The sequence below is a fragment of the Lonchura striata genome, chromosome 1A (genome assembly GCF_050655825.1).
Source record: "Lonchura striata isolate lonStrDom1 chromosome 1A, ASM5065582v1, whole genome shotgun sequence".
NCBI classification, from domain to species: Eukaryota; Metazoa; Chordata; class Aves; order Passeriformes; family Estrildidae; genus Lonchura; species Lonchura striata.
The window spans coordinates 74,958,192-74,977,491 of NC_140741.1; the positions used below are offsets into that span (position 1 = coordinate 74,958,192).

The 19,300-nt window shown below is 49.4% G+C and overlaps 1 protein-coding gene across 7 annotated transcripts in view; it reads left to right on the forward strand.

Annotated features, from left to right (window-relative positions):
- LOC110470949 (uncharacterized) overlaps nt 1–17,908 on the forward strand; it is a 70,415-nt gene extending 52,507 nt beyond the window's left edge. For 3 of the 7 annotated variants that reach the window (XM_085569960.1, XM_085569962.1, XM_085569963.1), the window contains 9 exons: nt 1,609–1,671; nt 2,099–2,161; nt 3,287–3,403; nt 7,088–7,165; nt 8,346–8,399; nt 9,998–10,046; nt 10,944–10,982; nt 11,431–11,583; nt 11,666–13,034. In XM_085569960.1, the coding sequence (XP_085426086.1) occupies nt 1,609–1,671; nt 2,099–2,161; nt 3,287–3,403; nt 7,088–7,165; nt 8,346–8,399; nt 9,998–10,046; nt 10,944–10,982; nt 11,431–11,583; nt 11,666–11,913 (864 nt within the window). In that variant the 3' untranslated portion in view covers nt 11,914–13,034. Of the gene's footprint in view, nt 1–1,608; nt 1,672–2,098; nt 2,162–3,286; nt 3,404–7,087; nt 7,166–8,345; nt 8,400–9,997; nt 10,047–10,943; nt 10,983–11,430; nt 11,584–11,665; nt 13,035–17,625 lie in introns of those variants that run through there. The other 4 variants (XM_085569958.1, XM_085569961.1, XM_085569959.1 and 1 more) reach the window with 2 other exon arrangements.
- Nucleotides 17,909–19,300: the final 1,392 nt, after the last annotated feature.

The window sequence follows — 19,300 nt, forward strand, 5'->3', positions numbered from 1 at the left end:
AGCTAAACTAAACCCAGCCCAAATCCCTCCTGATCCATGGCACGGAATTCTCAGGAATCCACCCCATTTCTGTGGGAAAATCCCTCTTGGAAAGCCTATGAAGAGCAGGGAACCATGGACCAGCAAACTCTAAGATTTGCAGGGAATTTCAGGATAATCTGGTGTTGAAAACTAAACCAAACCCAGCCCAAATCCTTCCTGATCCATGGCAAGGAATCCTGAGGAATCCACCCCATTTCTGTGGAAAATTCCCTCTTGGAAGGCCTGGAAGAGCAGGGAATCACAGAGGATCGGGAAGCTTTAAGATTTTTAGGGAATTTCGGGATAATCTGGGGTTAAAAACTAAACCAATCCCAGCCCAAATCCCTCCTGATCCATGGCACAGAATTCTCAGGAATCCACCCCATTTCTGTGGGAAATTCCCTCTTGGAAGGCCTGGAAGAGCAGGGAACCATGGACCAGGAAGCTTTAAGATTTTTAGGGAATTTCAGGATAATCTGGGGTTAAAAGCTAAACTAAACCCAGCCCAAATCCCTCCTGATCCATGGCACGGAATTCTCAGGAATCCACCCCATTTCTGTGAGAAAATCTCTCTTGGAAGGTTTATGAAGAGCAGGGAATCACAGAGGATTGGGAAGCTTTAAGATTTTTAGGGAATTTCAGGATAATCTGGTGTTGAAAACTAAACCAAACCCAGCCCAAATCCCTCCTGATCCATGGCACGGAATTCTCAGGAATCCACCCCATTTCTGTGGGAAAATCCCTCTTGGAAGGCCTGGAAGAGCAGGGAACCATGGACCAGGAAGCTTTAAGATTTTTAGGGAATTTTGGGAAAATCTGGGGTTAAAAACTAAACTAAACCCAGCCCAAATCCCTCCTGATCCGTGGCACAGAATTCTCAGGAATCCACCCCATTTCTGTGGGAAAATCCCTCTTGGAAGGCCTGGAAGAGCAGGGAACCATGGACCAGGAAGCTCTAAGATTTTTAGGGAATTTCGGGAAAATCTGGGGTTAAAACTAAACCAATCCCAGCCCAAATCCCTCCTGATCCGCGTCTTAGCAACAGCCTGGGCTCAGATCTAAATTGGTGCCGGGCTCTTATCAGCACCATTAGTCCCTTATCAGTAAACAACGCTAATGAGCCTTAATGGGCTTTTTATGGAGGGATTGGGAAGTTGGATAAGAGAAATGGAGCTGTTGGTGACAGAGGCAATGTTGATGTTATTGTTGTGGTCATAATCATGCTTAAAATTAATATTATTTTTATTGTTATTGCTGCTAACACTTGGATTCGTCATCCCCGCTCCATTTCGCAACGGAATTTTTATCTAGGGAATATTCCCCACCTACTTTCCTCCAAGGCGAGCTTGGAGTTGGGATAATCTCCAGTTTTAAGGATTCCAAATTATCTTGGTTATGGGTTAAATTAGTGTTAGTTTGTTAATTGGTCTCATTTGGTAATAGTTAAATTTTAGTGATCTGAAATTTCCAGGCTGAGGTGGGACTTTATCTCTGAGTGTCATCCCGGGATCATCCCTTTCCTTGCTTTTCCAGAGTTTTCCCGATGTTTTGGGGGTTCTTTGTCCTCTACTGCTTTTCCATCCACAGGGAGAAGTTGGCAGTCCTGGAAAACCAGGAATTCCAGGATCGAATGGACAGCGTGGACCAAAGGTGAGGATCTGAACCATCACAAAATCATGGAATGGTTTGGGAAGGGACGTTAAAGGTCATCCCTCGAGAGTTTTCCCAGAAGTTTTCCCAAATCCACCTCTGGAAAATGCTCGTGTCCTCCAAAGGGCATGAATTGGGTTTTCCCGGATCTGTTCCCATAAATCATCATGGATTGGGTGAGGATTCTTGGATATTGGGATTGGGATCTTTACTCACCTCCTCAGCTGAGTTAATCCATCCCAGTGCTGATGCTCCACAGCCCCTTTTCCATTTTTATGGGAATTTTCCCTCTCCTGGAATTCCACCAGTGCCCAGACTGAGGTGACACTCAGTAAATACCTCTAACCCAAGGAAAAACCAGTTCATTCCCAAAATCCCAGCTTTTCCAAGCCCACATGAGCCATGCTTTTACCTTGGCTCCTTCCAGGGCGAGCCAGGAGCCTCGGGGAACGACGGCGCCTCGGGAATTCCTGGGGAGAAAGGAGAAAAGGTTGGTGCCATTTCCGAGGAATTAATCCCACATCCATCAGGTGGAGTTAACAAAATTTCACATTTCCCACATCACTGGTGCCCTTTCCAGGGGGGAAATGTCAACTGGCTGGAACGTTAGGGTTGGGAATGCAGTTGGAAAAGGGCAGGGGAGAGAGGTCTCCTTAAATTCCCCTCTTTCCATGGATAAAATCCCAGGAGGAGCCAGTTCGGTGTGAGGAGAAGCCGGGAGTCACTGGCAGAGTTATTCCAGCACCATTCCCAAGGAAAATCCCTGGGATGCTCTGGGGTAGGAGAAGTGGATCAGGCTGTGGCCGCCCCGCCGTGGGAAATGGGAAAGGTCTCCAAGCTGATCCCGAGTTCTGTTCTCATCTCCTTGAGGAATTCCCACCTGGAGCACTCCCCACCAATCTTCCTCCTCGGCATTCCTTAATTTCCTGCTTTATTCCTTAAAAAAAACCACACCTAAGTTTGTACTCTGCCTCCTGGGGGGAAAAAATTGGGATTTCTGATAAAACAGTAAATTTTTAAGGGAAAAAAACCAAAACAAAACGAACTCTCAGCAGCCTCCACCAAATCTCTTGGCATTTTCCACCCTCAGACCCTTCCCACATTCCAGTCTCCGATGGATTTGGGATCTTAAAGGATTTTATTGTTCCCTACTCCCTGATGGTCAAACACCTCCTGAAGTCTCCGGCTGGTGGCTTGGAGACCATTCCCAGGGAATTCTCATTCCCTTCCTCTCCCGCCCTTCTCCTCTCCCACAGATTTGTTTTCCACCACTGCTGGCTCTTGGATTTTTCCTTCTGCCGGGTTTCATGGGAATATTTTCTGTTCCAGCAGCTCTGGCAGAAAGCTCAGTGGTGAAGATGACATTTATAGGTTTGGGATCTTCCTCTTTCCTCATTTTTCCCCAGGGGTTACGAATGAAAGGGTTCCGTTCAGGTGAGCTGGGAATTTTGGAAATCTTGGAAAACCCAAGTCACCTTTTCTTCTGGACTAGGAAAGGTGGAGAGCAAAGCTCCCACGCCAGAGGAATGTAGGAGGTGTTCCTGTATTCCCAACCCCGTGGAAGTGTTTGGATGAGGTTTGGCTGCCCCATCCCTAAAACCCCTGTGATTCCCAGGGAGCCAAGGGAGTTCCTGGAGTGGCAGGATTCAAGGGACAAGCGGGATGGCCTGGGAAGGCTGGAGGGGCCGGAGCAGCTGGACCTCGAGGGCCACAGGGCGAGCCAGGCCCACAGGTGAGCAGCAGGTCCTGCATCCCACAGGAATCAAACAGGTCCTGCATCCCACAGGTCCTGAATCCCAACAGGAATCCCACAGGAATCCCTCAGGTCCTGAATCCCACAGGAATCCCTCAGATCCTGCATCCCACAGGAATCCCTCAGATCCTGCATCCCACAGGAATCCCTCAGATCCTGCATCCCACAGGAATCCCTCAGATCCTGAATCCCTCAGATCCTGAATCCCACAGGAATCCCTCAGATCCTGAATCCCACAGGAATCTCTCAGATCCTGAATCCCACAGGTCCTGAATTCCACAGGAATCCCTCAGATCCTGAATCCCACAGGAATCCCAGCAGGTCCTGAATCCCACAGGTCCTGCATCCCACAGGAATCCCTCAGATCCTGAATCCCACAGGAATCTCTCAGATCCTGAATCCCAGCAGGTCCTGAATCCCACAGGTCTTGCATCCAACAGGAATCCCTCAGATCCTGAATCCCTCAGATCCTGAATCCCACAGAAATACCACAGGTCCTGAATTCCACAGGAATCCCTCAGGTCCTGAATCCCACAGGAATCCCAGCAGGTCCTGAATCCCACAGGTCCTGCATCCCACAGGAATCCCTCAGATCCTGAATCCCACAGGAATCCCTCAGATCCTGAATCCCACAGGAATCTCTCAGATCCTGAATCCCAGCAGGTCCTGAATCCCACAGGAATCCCAGCAGGTCCTGAATCCCACAGGTCTTGCATCCAACAGGAATCCCTCAGATCCTGAATCCCTCAGATCCTGAATCCCACAGAAATACCACAGGTCCTGAATCCCACAGGAATCCCTCAGGTCCTGAATCCCACAGGAATCCCAGCAGGTCCTGAATCCCACAGATCCCAAATCCAATAGGAATCCTGCAGATCCCAAATCCAATAGGAATCCCAGCAAATCCTGAATCCCACAGGAATCCCAGCAGGTCCTAAAACCCACAGGAATCAAACAGGTCCTGAATCCCACAGATCCTGAATCCCAAATCCCACAGGAATCCCAGCAGGTCCTGAATCCCACAGGGCTTGCATCCCACAGGTATCCCACAGATCCTGAATCCCACAGGAATCCCAGCAGGTCCTGAATCCCACAGGAATCCCTCAGATCCTGAATCCCACAGGAATCCTGAAGGTCCTGAAACCCACAGGTCCTGAATCCCAACAGATCCTGAATCCCACAGGAATCCCTCAGATCCTGAATCCCACAGGAATCCCTCAGATCCTGAATCCCACAGGTCCTGAATCCCAGCAGGTCCTGAATCCCACAGGAATCCTGCAGGTCCTGAAACCCACAGGTCCTGAATCCCACAGGAATCCCTCAGATCCTGAATCCCAGCAGGTCCTGAATCCCACAGGAATCCCTCAGGTCCTGAATCCCACAGGAATCCCAGCAGATCCTGAATCCCACAGGAATCCTGCAGGTCCTGAAACCCACAGGTCCTGAATCCCACAGGAATCCCACAGGTCCTGAATCGCACAGGAATCCCTCAGATCCTGAATCTCAGCAGGTCCTGAATCCCACAGAAATACCAGAGGTCCTGAATCCCACAGGAATCCCACAGGTCCTGAATCGCACAGGTATCCCAGCAGGTCCTGAAACCCTCAGATCCTGAATCCCACAGGAATCCCAGCAGGTCCTGAATCCCACAGGAATCCCACGGATCCTGAGTCCCACAGGAATCCCAGCAGGTCCTGAATCCCACAGAAATCCCACGGATCCTGAATCCCAGCAAATCCTGAATCCCACAGGAATCCCAAATCCCACAGGAACCCCCTCCTGGCCCCCCCTGAAGTGTCCCCCTGTCCCCCCTCTCCAGAGCTCTCCCACATTCCCTCTTCCCGCAGGATTTTGATCCGTGGATTCCATCTCCCGCTTCCTTTCCCTGGGGACATTTTCCCTCCCCTTTCCTCCCCTCCTTTCCCGTCTCTCCAGGAGGAGATTTGACCTCTCCAGGGGGAGATAATTCCAAGTCACCAGGACACCAAGTGCTTCATTATCCCAGGATCAGGATGCCGCGGCTTGGGAAGCAGCCGGTGGCTCTCAGCTCCCGAGTTTAATGAATATTTTTGCATTCCAGCCACGCTGGGCACCTTTAGAATCATAGGGAAAAAAAAATCCTGGGAAATGAGATGTTAATTCCATCGATGAGCTGGATCACCCTGCCCTGGAAGTTTTCTGGAGACAGCTCTGAGAAATAAATAACTTTGCAAAGTGGAAAAAGAAAAAAGGCTGGAAATGAAAATTCCCTCCGTGGTTTTGCTGGGAGAGTTTCAGGTTTGGATTAAAGAATACAAAAATTACCTGGAAGATCCAAGCATTGGAGAAAAGTTGGAATAAAATAACCTGGAAAACCAAATTTTATCCGTAAGCCCTGCTTGATTCCTGACAACAGCAGCAATAATTTGGATTTTGGAGACAGAAGTTGGGACAATTCCCAATTTTTTGGGAAAATCTGAGTGAGCCTGGATCCCATCAGATCCATTCTCCTGGATTTCCAAGGATATCCTACAGATCTTTGCAGGAATTCTGACATGGATGGGTCACTAAAAAATCTCTATTCCACCTCATTCCCGCAGAATTTTCCTCCTTTTTTCCCAAGCCGATATCCATTGACAACTTTTACACCACGTCAGCTCCATCGGGATCAAATCGTGGCGGGATTTTGGCAGATTCCACGTGAAAAATAATGTTTTGATTAATTAAGTTATTAAAAACGACAACCTCGGTATCTGGAATGGGAGATGTCTATCGGAACATGAGGCTGCTCTTCAGAAAGACAAAAAATGTGCGATCCCGTGGAATTCCCCAAAAAAAAAGGGATTTAAGGCAATAAGAGGGATGCAGAGCAGGAAGGATAAACAAGGAACTCGACCCATATCCAGAAATTCCCAATTTTTTTTTTTTCATGGCACCAGATCTCCTTAATCAACTCCTTTATCACAAAATCAACTTGAAAACAACTCCCAAATATTTCTATTTTTTTTTTTTTCCCCTAAAGACACTTGGATTTTCTCCCTGCTAATTTGCCTTTTGGAAGCTGAATTTTACCTGGAAAAATACCTCTGGAAATCGGCATCTTCCTTAAAAATAAGAGCTTGAAGCCCCTAAATAAAGATGCTGGAAGTGTGACGGGGATCTTTAAGAGGAATTTTGAAGGGTGGTTGTAGGAGGAAGGTGGGAAAAGGTCCTTCCGGAACAATAAAATATGGATTAAATCCCGCTACAGCCCATGGAAACAAAATTATTCTTCCTCCTCTTGCTCCCCAGGCTGTGCCTTGCCATGAAAAATAAATCAAAGGAATCGCAGGAGGGAGGAAGGAGCCGAAAGTACAAGATTCCCTCATGGATATTTAAAAAGGCTGGAATTTTTGATGTTATTAGCGAGCCCAGAAAAGCCTGTCTGGGATAATAAATGGCTTTTTTTTTATTTTTTTGGACACTGATTAAAGAGAGGCCGTGAGGCGCCACTTTTCCCACCCACGGCGCTCCGTGGCTTCTCCTGGAATTAAAGAGAAACGCTGGGAATGGCTTGTGGGGTTGGGACACGGGGGGGGAAAAAATTCCAGGGCACATTCCCAGGTTGGGTTTTAGGGGGAGAAAATCCCAAAGAAATTGGGGATATCTCTGGATATCTGCCTGAACTCTCCTTCTCCTCTCCAGGGTCCACCAGGGAGAAGAGGGAGATCCCAGCTCTGCCTCCAGGGACCGCCGGGAATGGACGGGCCGAAAGGAGAAGCGGTCAGTACGGGAACGATCCGCTGGGGCTCCCAAAATTCCAAACTGGGCTTGGATGAACCTTGGATCCTCCAGGTTTCGTCTCTCAGATTTCCCAACACCAGCAGAGCCATCACAATCCCAAATTCCAGGCGTCGGACACGGGCAGCGCTGCCCAAATTCCTGCCTGGAGGCGTCTCCAGCTGGGGCGGGAGATTCCTTTGGGAAAACGTCAAATTTTGGATCAGCAGAGCAGGAATGACCCCCTAATCAGTGCGGGGTCATTAACGCACAATTAACGCTCAGCAGAGAATTCCATGAGGATTTTGGATCCCGGCCTGTTTGGGGTCAATCCCTACACCCTGCATCCCAGTGTCCCGAGGGATTTTAGGATCAGGAGTGGCACTGCTTCAGCTCCATGTGCTGCTGGGGGATAATGTGATTTTTTTCCTGGCGCTGGAAGCGAGCGTGGATTGAGAAAAATGATCCTCCCGGCTTTAATTGGGATCATCCTTCTTGTCCTTTAATGTTTTGAAGTCCCCTTAATGCACAAATCCAGTTTCCAGCAGTTGGGAGCGGAAAATTTGTCAGGGTGTTTTTATCCCTTGTGGACAAAGCTCGACATCTCCTTGTTTTTCCATCTTTCCAGCACTGGAATTGCAGCTCCAGTTTCAAATCTTTTGCTTGAGCTGATTCCCAAAGATTCTGTGCAGACCCTCTCCTTGTATCCACCTCTTCCAGCTGGAAAATAAACCCGATTTGATCCGTGGATTTCATCTCCCAGTTTTTTTCCCTCCAGAGATTTTCCATCCCCTTTCCTCCCCTCCTTTCCCGTCTCTTCAGGGGAATATTTGACCTCTCCACGGGGAGATAATTCCAAGTGATCAGGACACCAAGTGCTTCATTATCCCAGGATCAGGATGCCGAGGGCTGGGAACGGCCCTCTCAGCTCCTGTTTTTAATGAATATTGTTGGGATGCAGCAGAGCTCCCAAAAAATCTGGGATGATCTGATGGACCCATGGACGAGGCCGTTCCTGTCAGCCCACTGAGCCACTCGCAGAAAATCCCTAAAATTTAGAGGGAAACACGTGAGGCTTTTTACCCACCTCCCTTCCGAGCTATCATCCCTGAGGAGCGCTTATTCCCGGAGCTTTTCATGGACAATCTCCAGGGATTTGGTGATGATGGAATGTTTTCCACAGGGGGAAAATGGTCCTGCCGGGCAGAAAGGAGCCAAGGGCGATCCGGGCCTTTCCGTGAGTGCTTTCTTTAAAAATCGTTTCCCATTTTGGGGGGAAAATGGAGAAAATTGGCCAAAGAGGCCGAGGGGAGGAGGGAAACGCTGGGAAATGGATTCACTCTGAGAATATTTGGGGAATGAAGCTGTCGGGGATGGCAGAGCCGGGCTCTACAAAGCCAAGCCTAAAGGACCAGGCCGGTTTTTCCCTCCCCAATCTTTGCCACGACTCCCAGCTCCTGGCTGTCCGACAGGATCGGTGCTCCGGGGCGGATCCAGGCCAAAGGAAAAGCAGGAGAGGGAAATTCCCGTCGTCTTCAAAGCCTTTAGGGAAAAGCGGCCTTCCAAATGCTGAGGAAGAAGGAAGGGTTACACCTCATGGATCGGGACAAAATTCCTGCTGCAGCTCCCTCCGCATCCCTTCGTCCCGGATTTTGTGCCACGTTTGTGACACGAGGCATTCTTTCCATTTCCCCAGCGTGTGGATTGATTTTTCCAAGCAGGATTCATTTTAGCCAGGGGGGTTGTGGGAAAGGATCTCCTGAATTTGGGGCTGTGGAAAATTCCAGCTCCCTGCATGGGAAGATACCCCAAACTTGATGACCCCAGGAAGTCCAGTTGGACATGGATCATCCCACAGGGAAGATTCCCAACGGATCAGTGGCTGTCAGCTGTCCCAGGGATGAAGGATGGGCTCCAAATCCATGAGATCACAGCTCTCATTCCATGGGGAAAGGTTTTGGCTGGCAAAGAGGCAGAGAAAGCAGGAGGAGGCGCAGCTCCAAATGATCAAAGGTGGTTCCACAGCCCCATTCCCAAGGGGAAATCCTGGAGGATAACTTGGATGCAGGTGGCTCCAAGGCTTTTCAGAGCTCGGGGAAGTTTGGGAGATCGTGGCTTTGGGGACAACGCCACGAGCGTGGGGACACTCCTTGGAAAGCCAGCCCAGGTTTGAGGGGTGACAGGGGTTGGGTTCCCATCCTGTATGGCCAGAGGAGCTGGCTGCAGGAAAACCTGGAATTTCCAGATGGAATGAGGCACAAATCTTGACCCGAGCTCTCCGTCACACCAAATCTCCGCTCTCGTTACGCCCCAAACGAGGCGGCTCCACCTCGGTGGGACAATGCCAAGAAGGTGGGGACACTCCTTGGAAAGCCAGCCCAGGTTTGAGGGGTGACAGGGGTTGGGTTCCCATCCTGTATGGCCAGAGGAGCTGGCTGCAGGAAAACCTGGAATTTCCAGATGGAATGAGGCACAAATCTTGACCCGAGCTCCCCGTCACACCAAATCTCCGCTCTCGTTACGCCCCAAGCGAGGCGGCTCCACCTCGGTGGGACAATGCCAAGAAGGTGGGGACACTCCTTGGAAAGCCAGCCCAGGTTTGAGGGGTGACAGGGGTTGGGTTCCCATCCTGTATGGCCAGAGGAGCTGGCTGCAGGAAAACCTGGAATTTCCAGATGGAATGAGGCACAAATCTTGACCCGAGCTCCCTGTCACACCAAATCTCCGCTCTCGTTACGCCCCAAACGAGGCGACTCCACCTCGGTGGGACAATCAGGGAGATGCTGCCAGGGTCGGAATTGATCCCTAAATTCCCTTTTTCCCACTCTGGCACAGGAGGAAGAGGTGAAGGAAGTGCTGAGGAGCGAAATGAGAGGGATTTGTGGTGAGTTGGCCCCTGGCGACCCTGCCAGCAGCTAAATTGGAGCCACCTCCGCGTCGGCACGCGTCCAAATGTCACCGGCAGCAGCAGGTGGAGCGGGGCCCCTCTCCAGGAGGGTGGAATTCCAGGCCCTGCAGATTCCTGACCTCCCAAAATTCTCCGTTTTTATCCCTTAACCCCCCCTGTCTCTTCCTGTTTGGTTTTGTCAGCAAATCTTTCCCCCATTTCCTCAGGGATGGGGAAAGCGCTGGGTCACTCGGAGCTCGCCGAACCTTTTAATTCCCAGTTTTTTGTGGCATTCCTTGGCATCGTGCACAGTTCTCCACTCCTACAGGGTATAGCTACCCACCAGCACCACAAAAAAAATAAAAAAAAACAACAAAAAAAAACCAAACCAAAAATAAAACCAAAACAAGATAAAACAAAAACAAAAACAAAACAACAAGCAAAAAAAACCACAAAAAAAAACCAAAAATCCCCACCCAAAACCATCAAACAAACAAAACCCACAAAAAAAACAAAAATCAAATCAAACAACAACAGAAACACAATAAACAAAAAACAAAAAACAAAAAAAAAAAAAAAAAAAAAAGGAAAATTTAGGGATGTTTTTATCCCAGAACCTCAACACTGAAATTTTTTGAGGTCTTGCTTTCCTCGCCCTGAAGAAATCCATAAATTTGAGATCCAGCAGAAAATTCCTACCTCATTCCCTGGGCTTTCCCTATGGATATGGAAGATTTTTAGGTTCACCACTGCTGGAGCTGTTAGGAAGCATTTGGATCCTTGAAAAAGAGATGAAAAATAATCCATAAAAGTAATTATTTCCTCGGAAAATCTTATTTACGTTGGGGAAAAAAAAGTAGCAAACCAACTCTTCCCTGTCTCTTCTGTCTGCAGGTTGTGGAGGCGAGTTGGGAAGGATGTCCATGGAGAAGGGTAAGGCTGGGAATTCATGCAGGAAAGGATCTTCTCCTTGCCCCAAACCAGCCCCAGACTGCAAGTGAAAAGTTGTTTTTAGGAATAAATGGGGTTTTTTTCTGGGATTCAGTGCAGGAAATGTCGGATCACCAACAGCTTTTGGATCCTGGCTTGAGGGGGACGGGTTTTCCTGAGAGGAATCTGAGGGATCCGAGGGAATCCTGGAAGTCTCCTGTTTTCACCCTCTCCTCCAGGACATGATCGAATCCCTTCCTGACTCCCAGTTTTTAAAGCTGAACCCACAGAAATCCCAATCCCTGCCCACAAAATTCCGGGATTGCTCCACCATCCCAAACCATCCCCGGGATCAGCTCCGGGACTCATGGGATCCTCAAATCCAATGGTCCACGGAGTCCGGAGCGCTCCAAAAGCATCGGATCCGTCCTCAGTGACCCTCATCCCGCAGGTCTGCAGGCAGCTGAAGTCCACAGGCAGCTCCAAGGGTATTCCCAGTCTCGGGAATACACCGGGAATGGCGGAAAGTGGGAAGAAGAGCTTGGCACCACTGACGGCAGGACCACGGTGAAGCCCTTCGTGGAGCCACCTCCGCCCCTTGCAGGTGAGTCCAGCTGCCTCCTTCCCGTCTTTCCAACCGCGGAATGCTCATTCCGTGCTAAATCCGCTTCCCGGGATTTGGGCAGGAACGAGGCAGGGATGGGATTCCCGTGAGCTACCCCACGCTCTCGGAGACGACACGAGCCAACGTCCCTGGGAGGCAAGGAAAACCCAAATATTCACGGGATCGGTGGTGATCCCAGCCTTCCAAAGGGTTCCTTTTAAAAAGCTGGGAGGAGGCTCCCGCTTCCGGCATGATTTTGTCCCACTTTTCCCACCACACCCTTGGCAAATTCCAGCAAAACTTCCAAGCGGGAAGAAATGGCATCTCTGAGACCCGACACTCATCCCGGATTGGTTCTGCCCAGGGCCTCGTGAAGGTTGTAATAAAGGATAAAACCACAGCTTAAAAACGTGGGAAAACCCGTTTTCCGTGAGTTTTTCCTTTTGGAAAAACCACCGGAGCTGTTCCTGCCAGTGTTTTCCAAGAGGGAAGGGCCCCGGGAGAGCCAGATCTGCTCCTGGAGCAGGGCAAGAGCCACCCATGGACCTCCTGGTCTCCTCGCCAGGGCGTGGATTTCCATCTGGATTCGTGGGAGAGAGGGAAAACAGGAGGGATTTGTGGCAGGATTCCTCCTACCTGGAGCTCCAACCAAAAATTTCAGGACAGGATTAAAAATCAGGGAGAATTTGGGATCGTTTCTTGTAATCCAGCAGACGAAGATCAGATTTGGTGGCCAGGAGGAGGACGAGAAGGAGGGTTGGGTACAATGGGTGGCACAGCTGGAGAAATAATTCGAAATAAATTAAAAATTTAAAAAAAAAAAATACACTTAAAAATTAATTTTAAAACAACTAAATAAATAAATTTAAAAAAAAAATGTAAATCCCATTGTGCTGAGCGAGACACCCCGACGTTGCCACCTTTACACCCCAAAATCAGCTGTAGCGTTGCCCTACGGTTTATGGTGTATTATGGGATGCAAGTGTGATGTTCCTGGGGAATTTCTTCCAAATTAGGGGCACGGAGCAGTGGAACGGTTTTCCAGCCTGGGGGTTTGGGGCTTAATTAAATCTGATCAAACACCGTCATTAAATCCTCTTTGGCACCCCAAAAACATCCTCTAGGGGAGGTCTCCGAGATCCAAATTCCAGTCTGAGAGGGAGCTGGACTCCATGATCCTTCCAGTTTGGGACATGGAATGGTTTGGGATGGAAGGGACCTTAAAAATCCTCCAATTCCAGGCCAGGGAGTCCAAAAAATATTTGGATTCCGGGGTTTTTACAGACCCTTCAAATTCAGGCCATGGAATGGTTTGGGATGTCCTTAATAATCCTCCAATTCCAGGCCAGGGAGTCCAAAAAACATATGGATTCCGGGGTTTTTCCAGGCCTCTTTCCATTTTGGGACATGGAATGGTTTGGGATGGAAAATGCCTTAATAATCCTCCAATTCCAGGCCAAGGAGTCCAAAAAACATATGGATTCCGGGGTTTTCCAGGCCTCTTTCCAGTTTGGGATATGGAACAGTTTGGGATGGAAAAGGCCTTAAAAATCATCCAATTCCAGGCCAAGGAGTCCAAAAAATATTTGGATTCCAGGGTTTTTCCAGGCCTCTCTCCAGTTTGGGACATGGAATGGTTTGGGATGGAAGGGACTTTAAAAATCATCCAATTCCAGGCCAAGGGAGTCCAAAAAACATATGGATTCCGGGGTTTTTCCAGGCCTCTCTCCAGTTTGGGATATGGAATGGTTTGGGATGGAAAATGCCTTAAAAATCATCCAATTCCAGGCCAAGGAGTCCAAAAAATATTTGGATTCCGGGGTTTTTACAGACCCTTCAAATTCAGGACATGAATTTATTTGGGGTGTCCTTAAAAATCATCCAATTTCAGGCCAAGGGTGTCCAAAACATATTTGGATTCCAGGTTTTTTCCAGGCCTCTTTCCAGTTTGGGATATGGAATGGTTTGGGATGGAAGGGACCTTAAAAATCCCCCAATTCCAGGCCAAGGGAGCCTAAAAACTATTTGGATTCCAGGTTTTTTACAGATCCTTCAAATTCAGGCCATGGAATGGTTTGGGATGTCCTTAATAATCCTCCAATTCCAGGCCAAGGGAGTCCAACAAAGATTTGGATTCCGGGGTTTTTCCAGGCCTCTCTCCAGTTTGGGATATGGAATGGTTTGGGATGGAAAATGCCTTAAAAATCATCCAATTCCAGGCCAGGGGAGTCCAAAAAATATTTGGATTCCAGGTTTTTTACAGACCCTTCAAATTCAGGCCATGGAATGGTTTGGGATGTCCTTAAAAATCTTCCAATTCCAGGCCAGGGAGTCCAAAAAATATTTGGATTCCAGGTTTTTTACAGACCCTTCAAATTCAGGACATGAATTTATTTGGGGTGTCCTTAAAAATCATCCAATTCCAGGCCAAGGGAGTCCAAAAAACATTTGGATTCCAGGGTTTTTACAGACCCTTCAAATTCAGGCCATGGAATGGTTTGGGATGGAAAATGCCGTAAAAATCCCCCAATTCCAGGCCAAGGGGCCCGACAGAGATTTGGATGGGAGGGTTTTTATGGCTCCCTTTCCAACCTGAGGCATGGAGCAGTTTGGGTGGGAAGGGGCCTTAGGGATCATCCAATTCCCAGCTCATATTCCACGGTTCTGTGATTCCCCGGGATGGAGAGCTTTGGGAAGAGCTTTGGGAAGGGTTTTCAATCCAACCCATGCACGCTGGCCCCATCCAGGGGTAAGGAATGAACGCATCCCAAAAAAACCCAGCCGATCCCAGAACCAAACCCCAACCATCGCTCCGGGCGCTCTGCCGACGTCCGTGCCGGACGTCCGCGTCTCCCGTGGGGACGGAAACTCGCTCGGCAGCGCCCGGGATGGGACGGATGGGACGTTCCGGGTGTTGTGGGATCACGGCAGCAGCCAACGATCCCGTTAAAACGCGGGGCCGAGGCGGGAGGGCTCATCCATCCGTCTCCGCCACGCGCCGAGCGCGTCTCCGAACGCCAGATTCCCATCGCTCCCGGCTTTTCCGAGGCTCCAGCCTGACATTTATCTCCGGCAAACAGCCAAGAAAATTCCATTTTCCCTGACGGACGGCCGACCTCTCGCGCGGGGTTGTTTAACACCATTACAGGGATTTATTGCCGCCGGTCGCTCCGTGACATTTCTTGGGAGAACTCGTTAGCCGCGGGAAGGCTCCAAGGGGCTTGACTTCAATGAGGGATAATTTGTTTGCACGCCCTCATTCCATGTGATTTCCTTGGATTTTTTTTCCTCCCAACCCTCCAGCTCCAGCCCCGGAGCAGCAGACAACGGGAACCTCTCGGCGAGGAGCCCGCAGCCAATTCCCAGGTGGAAAACTGGGAATGAAGTGGCATTTTGGGAATGAAGTGGCATTTTGGGAATGAAATGGCATTTTGGGAAGTCACTTCCCAGGTGGGAAGCTGGGAATGAAGTGACATTTTGGGAATGAAATGGCATTTTGGGAAGTCACTTCCCAGGTGAAAAGCTGGGAATGAAGTGACATTTTGGGAATGAAATGGCATTTTCGGAAGAAGTCAATTCCCAGGTGGGAAGCTGGCAATTAAGTGGCATTTTGGGAATGAAATGGCATTTTGGGAAGTCACTTCCCAGGTGAAAAGCTGGGAATGAAGTGACATTTTGGGAAGTCACTTCCCAGGTGAAAAGCTGGGAATGAAGTGGCATTTTGGGAATGAAGTGACATTTTGGGAAGAAGTCACTTCCCAGGTGGGAAGCTGGGAATGAAGTGACATTTTGGGAATGAAATGGCATTTTGGGAAGAAGTCACTTCCCAGGTGGGAAGCTGGGAATGAAGTGACATTTTGGGAATGAAATGGCATTTTGGGAAGAAGTCACTTCCCAGGTGGGAAGCTGGGAATGAAGTGACATTTTGGGAATGAAGTGACATTTTGGGAAGAAGTCACTTCCCAGGTGGGAAGCTGGGAATGAAGTGACATTTTGGGAATGAAGTGACATTTTGGGAAGTCACTTCCCAGGTGGGAAGCTGGGAATGAAGTGACATTTTGGCATTTTGATCCAGAAAAACACACTGGGAGCATCCTCCTGGAATTCCCTGAATGCAAACGTTCCCGTGGAAATATCCCACCCAAAATCCAGGGTGCAACCAGCCCTTTGTCCCTCTGGGAATCCACTCGGATTCCCTCCTTTATCCACTCCCACACATCCCCATTTTTCCCGGAGAATCCACTCCTGGATTATCCCAATTCTTCCATTCTGGGAATCCACTCGGATTCCCTCCTTTGTCCACTCTGGGATCCATCCCAGGGGTGGGTGTGGGGATGTTTTCCAGAAAAAAAATCCAACCCTGGATTTTTACGGGACTGTTTTTATGGATTTTTTTATGGACTGTTATGGGGATGTTTTCCAAAGTGTGACCTTTTCCCACCTGGATCCAACCCCTGGATGGTTCCGGGGTGTTTTCCCACGTGGATCCAAGCTCTGGGAATTTTGGGGTGTTTTCCCATGGAATTGTGGGGTGTTTTCCCATGGGAATTCTGGGGTGTTTTCCCACCCGGATCCAAGCTCTGGGAATTGTGGGGTGTTTTCCCATGGGAATTGTGGGTTGTTTTCCCATGGGGAATTGTGGGGTGTTTTCCCATGGGAATTGTGGGGTGTTTTCCCTTGGGAATTGTGGGGTGTTTTCCCATGGGAATTTTGGGGTGTTTTCCCATGGGAATTGTGGGGTGTTTTCCCATGGGAATTGTGGGGTGTTTTCCCACCCGGATCCAGCCCTTGGGAATTGTGGGGTGTTTTCCCATGGGAATTGTGGGGTGTTTTCCCATGGGAATTGTGGGGTGTTTTCCCATGAGGAATTGTGGGGTGTTTTCCACCCGGATCCAGGCTCTGGGAATTGTGGGGTGTTTTCCCATGGGAATTGTGGGGTGTTTTCCCACCCGGATCCAAGCTCTGGGAATTCTGGGGTGTTTTCCCATGGGAATTGTGGGGTGTTTTCCCATGGGAATTGTGGGGTGTTTTCCTGCAGCCCATGGATGAGGGCTCCTGCCAGCACCGTTCCCATTCCCAGATCGTTCCCAGGAGCTCCTGGACATCTCCCTTGGGTTAATTCCATGGAAGTGTGCATGGATCCACCAGGTCCAGATATTTCGGAGGTTTTTGTGCTTTCCAAGGACTGAAGTAGTGCAGGAATTTGGGGATTTGTGCCTTCGGAACCCTGGAATGTTCCACCCAAGAACACTCTGGCATCTCCTCAGCTCAATCCTGGACCGGTTTAGGACTGGATTAACACCCGGGCTTGGGGTGTCACCTCATCCAGGGAATGGGAAAATCCCCTGGAAGCACAGCTTGGCTTCCACTGCCAGGTCCAGGAGTTTTGGGATCGCTTTGTGAGGATTTTCCCTCCTCTCCAGCTCATCCCAAATGGGGCCTGGCAGGGATGCAATCCCTGCTCCGAGCAGGGCGGGAGCTGGGACTGATCCCCGCCTTCCAAGGAAAATATTCCTCTCCCAAAATTCCCTCTGGGAAAAAAATTCCGTGAATTCCCTACAATCCGTTAAAAAAAAAAAAAAATCCTCTGGTGAGGTTCATCTGCTCTGGGTTTGAGGGAAACTGTAAAAAGAGAGAGGAGTTAAACCTCAGATCCGTAATTTTGGGAATATTTTTGAGATCCGGGCCCAGCAGCACCGGGAAATGGCTGAAACTCCTCCTGCCCGTTTTTATTTCCAGGGAATTTGCTTTGGGAGCAGCTGAAGGGACCTCCAGCGTGCTTTGTGGGAATCCAAAACCACCGGGAATGGGATTCATCCCAATCCAAGACACTTCCTTGAGTTCTCCGTGCGCCCGTTTTTCCTGGCCGATCCCAAGCAGAGCCAGGATTGGGATATTTGCTTTTTGGGGATGTGGGATGGGCCAATCCCCGCGGTGTCAGGGACCTCCCAAGCTGCTGCGAGCTTGGGAATTCCAAGAGGGAATTCTCCAGATTGCAGCCAGCATTCCCATTGTTTCCTCTCCTCTCTTTTTCCCAAAAAGGCAGAGGGATCTGAGCGGCTCCAAGCGCTTCGTTTAAATCCAGCGGGATTGGGAAGAGTCACCCCGACCCCTCCGGGATAAGGACGAGGAGAACAAACACCGAGAAACTGGAAAAAAAGATGCGGGAAAACTGGAATTATGGACATCGTGGGATGAGGAGAGGGAAACCTCTGGATACACAGGAAAAGGAGGGTGGGAAGGGCAGAATTCCTGAGCCAAACCACGTGGCACGAAATTCCCGAGTTTTATTTCGGTAAAATAAAAGTGTCTCAATGCTGTGGAATTCTGGAGCGTTCGCCTGGAAGAGGGAAACCTCGGGAATGGCAGAGAAAGGTGGGAAAATCTGTTTTTCCAGCTGGATCAGGTGGAGCCCCATCCCTTTTTGGCCTGGCCCTAAATTCCCTGGAGCCTTCAGAATTCCCACCTCCTCCTCCTCCTCTTGGGAATTCCCTGGGGCCTTTAGGAATTCCCACCTTCTCCTCCACTCCTCCTTCGTTTAGGAATTCCCTGGGCAGGTTAAGAGGATCCACCCAAAAATCTCCAAGAAAAAAACAGGGAATTCCCTGGGCAGGTTAAGAGGATCCACCCAAAAATCTCCAAGAAAAAAAACAGGGAATTCCCTGGGCAGGTTAAGAGGATCCACCCAAAAATCTCCAAGAAAAAAACAGGGAATTCCCTGGGCAGGTTAAGAGGATCCACCCAAAAATCTCCAAGAAAAAAAACAGGGAATTCCCTGGGCAGGTTAAGAGGATCCACCCAAAAATCTCCAAGAAAAAAAACAGGGATCCAAGCCAGGCTTGTCCCTAAAAAAATCCACTTCCAAGTCCTCAAGGAGCTTGGAGCTGCAACTTGTGGAAATCCAAGAAAAGGTGTGGAAATCCAGGAAGAGGGACTCCAAATCCCGGGATTTTGGTCCCATGGAGACACAGCTGAGGGGGGTTCTGCTCCATGGGACAATCCTTGGGAAAGGTTACAGGATTTCCAATGGGAAAACAAGGATTTATCCAAAGTTTTCCACGTCGTTTGGTAAAACTGAGCTCGGATTTGCCAGGTTTCAGAATTCCCAGAGTTCGGATTTCCCAGGATTCGGGATTGGCTCTTTGCTCATTCCCTCCCTCCCAAAATCCCGGGGACTGGGCAGGGAGGAGCAGAGATTTGGGGATTTTCCTTCCTTTTCCTCCTCCGCCCCAAAAAAGTGAAAAACATGGAATTTTGTAAGCCTTGGCAAGGAGCCATTTCCAGAGGGACAATTCCAACCTCTCCTCCTGGAATCCTGGCCTGTCCCGAGATGTCCTTGGGCAGGAAAAACATTCCGGAAAAATATTCCCTGGGAGAAGAAACAAAACGTTCCCGGTGGGAAGAACGGCGTCACCCGGAAGGGAGGGATTGGGCTTTTCCAGAGGGCTCGGGAACGAGTGGAATTCTGAGAAACATTCCCACATTTTCCTGCTTTCCCTGCGTGAATGTACCCAGGAATGCAGCCTCTGGAATTCAACATCCCAGGAAATATGGAATGAGTGGAATTCCAGCCCCCGGGGGAGTTGAGACCATCCAGGGAAATAAAGGATTTGGAATAATCAGGAAAGAATCTCATTCCCAAATTAAATGATCCGGGAAAGGGAGGCTTGGAAGAGGCACAGGTTCCCTGGTTGGAAAATAAAATCATGGAATGGTT